This window comes from Sarcophilus harrisii, chromosome 3, assembly GCF_902635505.1.
Source record: "Sarcophilus harrisii chromosome 3, mSarHar1.11, whole genome shotgun sequence".
NCBI classification, from domain to species: domain Eukaryota; kingdom Metazoa; phylum Chordata; class Mammalia; order Dasyuromorphia; family Dasyuridae; genus Sarcophilus; species Sarcophilus harrisii.
The window spans coordinates 567,621,989-567,634,343 of record NC_045428.1 but is presented as its reverse complement, the minus strand read 5'-3'; the positions used below and the strand labels follow the sequence as shown (position 1 = coordinate 567,634,343).

General features: G+C 46.7%; 1 protein-coding gene across 1 annotated transcript in view; it reads right to left on the bottom strand.

The window, feature by feature from the left end:
• EPHA2 (EPH receptor A2) overlaps positions 1–4,045 on the bottom strand; it is a 37,788-nt gene extending 33,743 nt beyond the window's left edge. The window contains 1 exon segment of the mRNA XM_031961549.1: positions 3,250–4,045. Coding sequence (XP_031817409.1) covers positions 3,250–3,967 — 718 coding nt within the window. The 5' untranslated portion in view covers positions 3,968–4,045.
• Positions 4,046–12,355: the final 8,310 nt, after the last annotated feature.

Here is a 12,355-nt window from a genome sequence, read left to right as displayed (position 1 = left end):
AGGCCCCTTCTAGGACTAAATCTTAAAAGAGAAAAGTTCTGGGGTTATCCACTTCCCCTCAAAGAGGGAAACCCTTTAGCCTCTTGAAACCAGCTTCCCTCCTGAGAACACCCCCCCTCCCACCTCCCAGGCCAGCTGCCAGAGCTCTCAGGGCCCCAATTTAAATGGTATCTCCTCAAACAACCTGGGGGGGAGGGGGGGTTCTTCCGTTTGCTGGAAATTCCCTGGAACTAGGAAAAGCCTTAAAAGTCCCGCCTCAGCCTATCCCTCCACAGAGCTTAGAGGAAGGCTTGGGGACCTGTTTTTCACAGGATCATCCCAGATGCTTGTTCTAAGGAAAGGAGTTCCGTTGAGTGAGGACTCCCCGGAATGGGCTTTACAAATAAGAGTTCCATCACAAATAAGAGCTAGAATCTTCCCCATTCCTTCTAGTTTCACAGAGGAAGAAAAAGCTGGAATTTGAACCCAAGTCCTTCAGTGCTTTCTCTCTCTCTCTCTTTTTAAAATACTGCTTTCTTTTTATCCCATGCTTTTGGAATGATAATAAAACGAAGATCATGGATTATAGTCTCTCTTAGGTCTACCATGTGCTTTCTCTTAGACTTTTCTCTCTCTAGATTACAGTTTCCCTATCTGTAAAATGGGTCACCTCTCTCTGAGATCTCCTTCATTCTACCATAAGGGGACTTGAACACCAGAAAGAAGATGGGCAAGAGACAATCTATCAATCATTGAACTCTCATTAATAAAGGAGTTTGATAACAGAAACGGAGGAAAGAGGAACCGAGATGCTAGGCTGTGGTTTTAATGGCATCCTCATCAGAGAAGGGGAAACCGAGGTCCCGAGCCCATAGAAGAAAAGACTGGGTGGTGAAATTTGGAAACCTCCTGATTTCTGCAGGTGGTCAGAAGGTGTGGAAGACTGTACCCCAAGGGGCAGAAACTAAATGACAAGCCAGAATCCCTTCTTGTCCCCAGCTCGCCATTATGTGAATCCTAACCAGCCTTGGAGACTGAAGGTTTAGATGAGGGAAAAAACCCTACTTCCCCCTACCAGTCCCCAGTCTAGCACCTAAAGTCTGAAATCTGGAAAAGTGTTGGAGTTCAGCCACGAGATGGAGGGAAGCTCCCGTTGAATCATCAGTTCATCCTGAAATACCTTTCTCTCCCAGCCCCCCACCAAGTTGGGTCAGCAGGAAGCGGGGGGACCAAGGAGATTTTCCAGCTGTCTTTCCTCTCCAACCACAGGCTATGGGGAAGGGCATACTTGAATCAACTTAGTCACAGGGAGGAGAAGAATGGGGGGGGGGAAGACTGGGTGGCTCAAACTCTGCCCACCCATTTCTGGGGAGGCCCCCAATTCATTCACACATACCCTCTCCCAAGGAACTCCAAAGAACTCCTGGAAATCCCAAGGAATTCCAGGTCTGGAAGAAGGAACTCCCTCCATAAAGCCAATGTTCCCTCCCCACTTCAAAAACTATTTTCTTTCAAAAAGATCTTTTCCTTCCAACTGGAGATTTTAAAACCACAGTCCACCAAGGAAGAAGATGGAAGTCAGTCAATCAGCCAATCAACAAACATTTATAAGCACTTGCTGTACTTAAGACACTGGGCTAAACTGGATGGAAATGAAAGCAGAAGGGAGATGGGACTCTCCTCTGTCACCTTCAGTGAAGCTGTGAGCCCCTCCTTTTCTCAGCCTTAGGATAAGCTCTCTACTCTCTTCATCTATTTTTTGCATTTTATCTGCATCCCTCTCATTTAGACGTAGTATACGCTTAATAAATGCTTATGGACCGATGTTCTGGAACCCTTAGCCTTTCTCTCCTCCTCTCTCAACGTCTCAATCATTCACTGTGGGTGGAAACGTAGCTCGAGTGGGAAGGGGTGGCTCCTCCGGTTGGGAGGCAGGAGAAAGGGAAAAGAAAGCCACACAGTTTTACCTGGAGGAGCAGGTTCCTGTCTTAATCCTAAGGGGGATCCCGTGGAACTGCTTCTCCAAAACTATTGTCCCCCAGCTCAGGCACCGTCACTGTGGCAATCTCTTGCCACTCGTGAAAAGCTGTGGTTCTGAGGTGTCTGTGAGTTAGAGTACCTGCATCTCCTCCGGTCTCTACAAATGAGGAAGACAAGGTTCGGAACCTCGAGGTTTGTCTCCCGGGTCAGATAACTAGTACGAAGGAGCAGAGACAGCCTAGAAACCCAAGTGGCTCATGGGCTCCTGATTCCACCCTGCCTCTCCCCTTTCATCCTCGGCCCTTCCATGTGACCCGTGGGAAATCTGAAGGCTAGGAGGAGGGGGCCTGAATCCCCATCCCCGTGTGAGTGGGGCTCCCCACTAAAGGCGTGAGAGGCACTCCGGTGTGCGGGAGACCGCACCCCCACCAACTGCATTTCAGCGCTCTGAGTCACCCCCTTTCACAGAACCTGAGGCACGGAGACTTCCTGTCCGGCCTCTCACTTCCACACCCCACCTTCAAAAGTTCCAAGGTGACGGGTCCTGCAGTTGGATGGGGCGGAGTTGGGGGGGGGGAGTGGGAAGAAGAGGGCATCTCGCAGATTTAGGAATTGGGTTCAAAGTATGGGGAGGAGCGCAGAACCCTCTGGAGAACGTAGCTCACCCACGGCAAGTATCAGGTGGCTGTCAGCTCTCCTTCCACCCCCAAAAGAAAGCTCTCCCCCCCCCCAGAAGAATGCTCCATGGCCTCTTAAATGAGAGGGACCTCATCCGGCCCGGTACAGTGTACGGGGAGAACCCGAGCAGATTGTCGTCTTGCCCGCACCTCCAAGTGACCCCCCCCCAAAAAAAATGTCCGTAGGGGAAGATACTCCCCTGCCTCAGTATCCCTGGCTCGGGCTGTGTCCCGCGGCTGCATCACAACCTCGTGGCCTTCAGTCCGGCGGCCGCCTCGCCCCGTCCCCCCTTCCCGCCGCCTGCCCCCACCCCACCGCACCTCACCCGACTCAACCCCGCCTCCGAACACGGCGCATCTGCACCCTCCCTCCTCCCCACTCCCCACCCCCCCGGACCTAAGGTCTCGGGGATTGGGGCGGAGGGGGGCCTTCACCCGGGCTCGTCCCAGCTCAGCCCCGGCCCTTCTTCCGAAGCCCCGGGCCGGAGACCCACAGGCGCCAGGTCAATATCCCTAGTGGTAGGGACTGGAGCAGGTCCCAGTCGTCTCCCGGGTCCCGACGCCCCCGGGACCGCCCCGCCCGTCCGCCGCCCCAAGCCCCCCGCCCGCTCACCTTCTTTGCCCCGCGCTGCAGCCAGCATGTAGCCCAGGAAGAAGGAGAGAGCGACCAGGGGCGCCCGGGGTCCCCGCAGTTTGGTGGCTGCTTGCTTCATCGTCCCGCCGGCTCCGGGGTTGTCTTGTGCCTTTCCCGGCTCCCGCGCTCGCTTCGGACCGATCGCTCCCCCGGCCGCCCCGGCCCCGGCCCCGGCCCCGCTCCGGCTCCCGGCTCCTGCTCGGGCTGCTGCCACCCGACTGCTCCCTCCTGCCCACAAGTCCTTAATGGAAGTTTGGTGAGAACTGGGCTCCTGTTCATTCATGCCTCGCGCTGATGTCACCGAAGCCACTCCCTCAGGAATGTCTTTAAAGGGGCAGGACTGTGGGGAGGGGGAGGGGCAGGCGAGGCCCGGGGGAGGGGGAGAACACGCAACCGAAAGCCGGCCCCGGAGAAGGGGAAGCCCCGAGGGTTCCTGGACGGGCGCATCCTCTGACGAACGCCGGCTCCGGCTCCTCCTAACCTGGGGCTCGGGAAAACGCTCGTCCGACCCACCTTCCGCGGGATAGAGGATTTTAAAACGGGGCTGGGATCTGGGCCTGTCGGGGTGGTCTCCGGAGCGCGGGAGCCCCTTCGGAGCCCTCCTTCCCCAGGACGCGTTCGCGGGCTTCCCCAGCCGTCCCCGACCTCCGAGATCCCCAACCTGCCCTGGATCCTGTCGATCTCCCCCTCCGTACATTGGTACCTCCTCCGTTAGACTGCGAGCTCCTATTTACACCTCTTTGTGCGTGTCCCCCACTGTCCCTAGCACAGAGCCCTTAATAAACGCTTGTGGGACAAAGATGAAATAAAAAAGAAACGCTTCTTGATTTGATGTGAACTTTGGTCTCTCACAGGACAACAGCTTTACAGGCGGAAGTGACTTTAGCGATCCTGGTCCAATTGCTTCATTTACAGATGAGGAAAACGAGGGCCAGAGGGGTTAATTGATTTACCAAAGGTCACAGAGGTAGGAAGGAGTGTTTAGGAGGCAGGGCACCATTCCATGGGAAGCTGGTGGTTGGGAAGTGAGTGGGAGTCCGGGCAATCCTGGCTCCAGCCGCGGCTCTTCCACTAACTACCCAAGTAACCTGTCAAGTCAACAGCCCCTCTCCAGAGCTCAGGTTCCCTTTGTGGGCCTCCCAGTCCCCTCCCCCCATCCCAAAGTTTCTTCCGGCTCTAGGATAACCTCACTCTGCCCTCAGTTTCCTAATCTGTGAAAGGAGTTGCAGTACGTTTTCTGGTCCCCTTTTCATCTCTGAATCTTATGTTCTAATAGTTACAATTTTGAGTTCATAGAATGATTTTCTAAGATCTCTAAAACTTTAACAACTCACAGTCATATAGATTCCTAAGATCTGTAAATCACTATGAAGCGCAAGTAGCAGATTTTTCCCAATTTTGCAAAGAACAAGGAGGCTCAAAGGTGAAGTGACCTGCTTACAATGACATTTTTATTAAATGTGGGGGCCTAGATGAGAACTTAGACCTCCTGACTAGGTATTGAAAGGCGTAGAGTGCTGGGCAGTAGGACAGGAAGTTCTGAGTTCAGATTTTACCTCAGCTAAACTGAGGGCAAGTCATGTAATCCTGTTTGCCTCAGTTTCTTCATCTGTAAATTGAGCTGGAGAAGGATCATTTCCATGCTGCTGATTTATTTATCATCTCCATGCTGCTGATTCTCGGATCTGTTTATCCAGGAGAAGGAAATGGCAAACCACTCCGGTGTTTTTGCCAAGAAATCCCCAATGAAGAGTGGGACATGACCGAAAGGAGAACACAGAACAAATACTCCTGACCCTAAGTCCAGCGGTCTACTCCCTACACCATAACAGCAGTCTGTGTTCTAGGGTCTACTTTTACATCCTATGTTCTAAGCATCCTTTCAATTCATGAAGTCATAGGTTCAGAGATCTAGACTTGGAAAAGACCACTGAGAAAACTGAGGCCCAGAGAGGCTCATTGACTTAACCAAACTCTGATGTAAGACCCTCCCAATCCCAAACCCTATGATCTAGGAGTCAGAGGTTTCCTCTTCTTCCTGCCCTTCCTCTCCCCCAGCTGGCCCCTCTAAGTGGCCTCTCCCCAAAGGTGTATCAGACGTGATCTCATCCCCCTTCCCAACTGAACCTGCTGGAGAAAAACCTGGAACTGTCCTTTCACCCACTTCTCCCTCCCTCCTGGCCACCCAAGATTCCTCTTGCCCAATTCCCATTTGGCTTCAGCCAGGAATTCTCAGCCAACAACAGCTTTCATCGACCCTCAGCCTCTCAGGGCTGGTTCCTCTCCCCAGGGGCCAAAGGAGCTCGGTCAAAAGGCAGAGCTAGGGGGAGCTGGCTTTGACTTTTTAAAAAGGAGGGGAAGGGAGATAAAAGGGTTTTGAAGATGATATGGCAGGCTCTGCCCTCTATTGGCCTTTTTGAGGCCTCAGTTTCTCCACCTGGAAATTGGATGGAGAGGTTTCCCCTGGAGGTGGAAGGAGAGTTAATGAGCTTTGGGTAGGCAGTGGGATTAAAGCTTTTGCTCAAGATAATTGGAAGGGATCCTTGGTTCCCGTGTGTAGCTTTCTAGGTGTGTGGGAGTTGTATGGAATAGAGAATAAAGATGGACTTATGGGTAGATGGGGGGCAGGGTAGGGAAGGAAGGGAGAATTGCATTAGTGGGTGTATATAGAATCGTAGGATTTAAAACTACGGAGGACTAACAATATCGCCCAACTCCCTCTTTTTTTTCAAAAGGGAAACTGAGGTACTGAGAGGGGAAAATAATGGAAGATGTTCTGACTCCAAAACCAGTGTTGTTGTTTTTGTTGTTTTCCATATAAGGCTCTGTGTGCTGTCCATGGTGTGGGAGGATTCTGTATATATTATATGTTACATGGAAGCCTCTGTATGTATGTGGGCTCTATGGGCATTCATTGTAGGTTTTATGGAGGACTCTGGGTAGGTCTGCAGGGCTGCGTGTGTGTGTGTGTGTGTGTGAGAGAGAGAGAGAGAGAGAGAGAGAGAGAGAGAGAGAGAGATTTGTTGTAAGTATGGAAATATGTTGGTGTGGGTGAAAGAGCAGCATTTTCTCCACGGATCCTGCATGTGAGACTCGACATGGGTCTAGCCTTTGTTTGGCTTTGTCCATATGTAATGGAGTCAAGCCTTTAGGTGCATTTGTGTTTTGTAGCTGGTTAGTGAAAGGGACATAGCCTGGAGGGACCTACAAGGGCACCTACTCCTCACCCCTCATTTTTACAAATGGAGAAATTGAGATTCAGAGTAGGGAAAGGACTTACTTGCCCAAAGTCATATGGGGAATTAGCATAAGAGTCTGGTCCCACAGCTGTAGCTTTTATAATTATGTTCCCTATTATAATTATGTTCCTGAATTTTTGTGTTCAATTAAGTGTAGTGTTAAGGGGGGGAGGGTTGAATATATTTTGTCTATTCCATATTTACTAACTGGCAACCTTGGGCAAGTAAGGGCGTCTCTGGGCCTCAGTTTCCCCACCTGTGAAATGATGGGGTTTCGCTAGATGGTTATATAGATAGATTCTAACTCTAAATGCCATCATACCATGAGTCTTTCACTTACAATATACACTATGTCCCAGAAGCCTTAGTGCCATTTTAAGCTATTAAAGCTTAATGTTAGAAAACGCTAGGAAAGCCTAAAATGGTACTAAGACTTCTGGGACATTCTGAATAAAACATCTATACACATCGAGACTTAAATATAATAAAAACTCTAAAGTTCTTTTATACTCTGATATTCTTTGTTCTAAGGCACTCTATCAGTTCTAATATTCTATATTCCAAGATCCCTTCCAGTTGTTATATTCTATATTTAATAATCAACATTCCAAGGTTCTTCCCAACTGACATTCTGTGTTCTAAGGCCCCTCTCTGCCCTAATATTCCATGTTCTAAGGTCTCTTCCAGTTCTGACAATCTATGTTCTAAAGCCCCTCAAACATAGACATTCTGTATTCTAATAGTTTATGTTCTACGGTCTTCCCCAATTTTGCCATCCTTTATCCTAAGGTTCCTTCCTACTTCTGATATTCTCTATTAAAAAAAACCCCTTTCTGCACTGACATTCTTTGTTCCGAAGTCTCTTTCAATTCTAGTATTCTGTTTTCTAGCTAACATTTTATATTGTTCCTCCCCTCCATCCATATTAATATCTTATGTTCTAAGGTTCCTTCCCATCTCTGAAATTCCATGCTCTAAGGTGTCTCTCTACTCTAGGTTTCTCCCTGCTCTAAATCCCATAAGCCCTAAATGTCTGTGAATTGGGCTGGCTGACTACAATAGGATAAGGGGGACAGGGGTAATTCTAGGTTCCCTTGATTCCTACCCACAAAGCTGAGCACAGACACACCAGCCTCTGCCTAACCTAGATCCTTTTCAGCCAATGCTCAGGGCAACTTGCTTCTTAGAAGGAAAGTTCTGTCGATTGCTCTTTATAAACCATCACAGAAAGGTGGTATTTATAGAGACATAATAAGCCCTAATGAAGATGAAATTACCCTGTAAAGACCTGGAAAGGGCCCTCGGGTCCTGAATGCCATCACAGCCTTGGAAACTGAGGAAGACAGGGAGAAAGTCCTAGTTCCATGTTTATTTATTGTTCTTAGCAGCCAAAGTGATGGCAACTGTAGTTCTTGAAGGGAGAAATTATCTCATTGGATAATCCACACCTTCACCAGCTTTTTCCTTAGCGGCACTGAAGGGATGAAGGAGGGGCTCTAGTGAGAAGTGGGGGGAGAGGAGAGGCAAGAAGGGGAAGCTCTGACCTAGAGGTCTGGAGTAAGTTCAGAAGAGATAGGGACTGCTAGGTAATAATTACAACTCACATTCCTTTTTTTTTTTTTTTTTTAAAATAAGTGTTTATTGATACCATTTCTTTGAAGATCACTTACTCTGCCACTGGATTCTTCTCTGATCCCCTCCTAGGGAGCCGTTTCTTATAACAAGTAATATTAAAAAGGAGGAATAAGAAAACAAATTCAGAAAAAATAATCAAGATGTCCAAAAAAAAAAAAAAAAGTAGGTTGACATAATATGCAGTGTAATATATCCATGATCTCCTACTTCTAGCTGGTTTGCTAGACCAAAATGACATCACCATGTTAGAGTCGAGTTACAGTGTGTCCCGCTGTGGTTGATGGGACCATTCCGAGCTCCCAGTGCTCTGCCACAGGCCGACACAAATAGTCCCTATGAACATTTCGGGGGCTTCTCTAACTGCGAATTTCTCGTTTCCTTTGGGCTAATTCAATTCTGCTTTGTCCATAGAGCGCAGCACCTTCTCTGATGAGGGCACACCATGCTGGGTGCTTCATATTTCTATATCTAGCCAGTCAAGAAGCTACTTTGTGTCAAGTAGGCAGTTCCTTTACCTGGTTGCCTTTTTTTTTTTTAATAGCCTTTTATTTACAGGTTATATGCATGGGCAACTTTACAGCATTAACAATTGCCAAACCTCTTGTTCCAATTTTTCACCTCTTACCCCCCACCCCCTCCCCCAGATGGCAGGATGACCAGTAGATGTTAAATATATTAAAATATAAATTAGATACACAATAAGTATACATGACCAAAACGTTATTTTGCTGTAGAAAAAGAATCAGACTCTGAAATATTGTACCATTAGCTTGTGAAGGAAATCCAAAATGCAGGTGGGCATAAATATAGGGATTGGGAATTCAATGTAATGGTTTTTAGTCATCACCCAGAGTTCTTTCTCTGGGCGTAGCTGGTTCAGTTCATTACTGCTGCATTCTTTACCTGGTTGCCTTAAACTAATGGAAAAGGAAATGGTAAGCCACTCCGGTATCTTTACCAGGAAAACTCCAAGGAGTGTGGTTGGTGTGCTGTGGTCCAACCGAGTCAAAAAGAGCAGGACAGAACCAAACAGCAATCACTTTGTGCAGGGCATCGTGCTAAGTGCTAAGGATAAAAATAAAAAAGGCAAAAGACAGCCCCCCCCCCTTCCCCGCCATGAATTTACAGTCTAACAGGGAAGACAACAGACAAACAAGAATGTACAAACAAGCTACCTACAGGATAAATAGAACATCTTCAACGGTGAGAAGGTGCTGGTCTTAAGGGGGATTACAAGAGATTTCCCAGAAGTTAGGATTTTACTTGATACTTGAAGGAAGCCAGAAAGCAGAAATAAGGAGAGAAAGCACTTTGAACATGAGGGACATTCAGAAGAAATGTAGGTGTCTCTGACAAGGAGGTCAGAGTCACTGGATCAAAGAATAAAGGCAGGGAGGGGTATAAGATGAAAGGAGATTGGAAAATTGGGGGGAGGAGTCTGAGTCATGAAGAGCTTTGAACACCAGAGAATTTTGTATTTAATCTTGAAGGTAATAGGGAACCACAGCAGGAGACCGACTTGGGGAGGGCAAGTTTCCAAAATGCTTTTAAATATAAACTTACTACCTGTGTCATGCTGGGCAAGTCACTACACCCTGTTTGCTCAGTTTCCTCATCTGTAAAATGAGCTGGGAAAAGAAATGGCAAGCTTAACTAGCTGTGTGACCTTGGACAAGTCACTTAACCCTACTTGCCTCATTTTCTCATCTGTAAAATGGGCTAGAGAAAGAAATGGCAACCACTCTAGGATTTTTGCCAAGCAAACCCCAAATGGGATCGTGAAGGGTCAGGTATGACTGAAATGACCAAACAACAATAGTAGTGGTATGGTCTTGGTAAAGTCTTTCACTCTCTCAAACCTCAGTATTATAATCTGTAGAATGAGGGTATTATTTTTTTTAATTAATCCAGCATTTTAATTTTTTTCCTTCTCCAGCTCATTTTATTTTTATTTTTTAAAATTATATTATAGCTTTTTATTTACATGATATATGCATGGGTAATTTTTCAGCATTGACAATTGCAAAACCTTTTGTTCCAACTTTTCCCCTCCTTCCCCCCACCTCTTCCCCCGGATGACAGGTTGACCAATACATGTTAAATATGCTGAAGTATAAGTTAAATCCAATATATGTATACATGTCCATATAGTTATTGTGCTATATAAAAAGAATCGGACTTTGAAATAGTGTACCATTAGCCTGTGAAGGAAATCAAAAATGCAGGTGGACAAACATAGAGGGATTGAGAATTCTATGTAGTGATTCATAGTCATCTCCCAGAGTTCTTTCCCTGGATGTAGCTGGTTCAATTCATTGCTGCTCTATTGGAACTGATTTGGTTCATCTCATTGTTGAAGAGGGCCACGTCCATCAGAATTGATCACCATATAGTATTGTTGTTGAAGTATATATGTTCTCCTGGTTCTGCTCATTTCACTCACCATCAGTTCATGTAAGTCTCTCCAGGCCTCTCTGACCTTGCTGGTCATTTCTTACAGAACAATAATATTCCACAATATTCATATACCGCAACTTACTCAGCCATTCTCCAATTGATGGCCATCCATGCAGTTTCCAGTTTCTGGCCACTACAAAGAGGGCTGGAGGGCATTATTCTTAATGACCTCTAAAATCTCTTCCAGCTCTAGATCTATGACCTAGCCATTGTGCTAGTACTGGAGATAGGAGAACAAGAGGAGACAGACTTTGCCCTCAGAGAATTTTGGAGTTCATGTAGTCCAACTATACTCCACGCTGCTATGTCCACTGTAACCTCCCCGACAGGTAAGCACCCCTTCATCGGATAGGGCATTCGTTACCAACTTGGGCAGCCCATTCCATTGATGAATACCTTTAATTGTCAGAAAACTCTTTCTTCAATTAAACTCAACAAACTTTAATTTTTTAAAAAACATTTACTAAATACCAGTGTGTTCCAGGCAATGTCCCATAATATACCAAGTTAAAACAAACTATCCCTTGTCCTTGAAGAGCTTATGTTATTACAATATTATATTACATTCATCACACAAAGGAATAAATGCAAAATATATGCTAAATACATACAAAGCCATTGGGAGGTACTAACAGAGGGCAAATGAGTATAAACCTCTAGTAGGAGCTGGCACTTGAACCAAACCTTAAAGAATCGATTCCAAGAGGCAAAAATCAGAAAGGAGGAAATAGTTTTTCTGAAGCACCCACTATGTGCTAAGCCCTGTGTTCAGCACTCTATAAATGTTGCCTCATTTGATGCTCAGAACAGCCCTGGAAGTTGGCGCTATTATCCTGACCACTCTACAGCTGAAAAAACTGAGGTTGATGAAGGTTATGGAAGTATCAACTCCAGGTCTCAGCTCTCTCCACTGGGCTGCCAGCAGCCTGTCTGGAAGAGCTTTAGAAGGGAGAGCCTTCATTTCAAGGGACCACTCTATCCACAGGAGTATCAGAACCTGAATCCCTGAAGCTGTAACTTTTACCTCTCACCCCCAATTCTGCTAACTGGATCTGCCCAGAAGACATCTTCCCTATGAAAGTTCTTCAAGCATTTATAGACCATGTCACCTTTGTTTCCACTCTTCCCAATCCCCTCTCCGACCCCCAGCCTCCAGGCAGTCAGTAAATCATAATCAAACATTTATAAAGCACTTACTATGTGCCAAGCATTGTACTGGGAGCCAAAGAAAGGCCAAAAAAAAGGTCCCTGTCTTCAAGGAGCTTACATTCTAATGGGAGAGGTCACATACAAATAACTAAGAATATACAAGATATGTGAGCAGTGATGGGAAGTCACCTGGCAGGGAAGCAGGAGACCTCAGGGGGCTTGAAGGAAGCCAGGGAAGCTAAGCCGAAGAAACTCCATTATGAGGGAGAGCCTTCAGGTGCCAGGAACAGCCCATGAAAAGCAGAATCAAGTGTTAGAAAGAATGGAAATCCAATGTATAGGAGGGGACGGTAGTTGCAGAATATTGCATATACTATCAGACAAGGTCATATTGTGGCTTTGCTTAATTGTTCCACTCCCAGCCCCATCACCTCTAAGTTAGTTATTAGACCATGAACAAGTTATTTCTTTTTACAGGGTCTCAGTTTCTTCTTCTGTGAAATGGGAATAAGAATACTCGCCCCATCTTCACAGGCTGTAGTGAGTAAAATGCCTTGTAATGTCAGAATAATAGAAAAAATGGGGTCTATGGTTAGTTCAGAGAC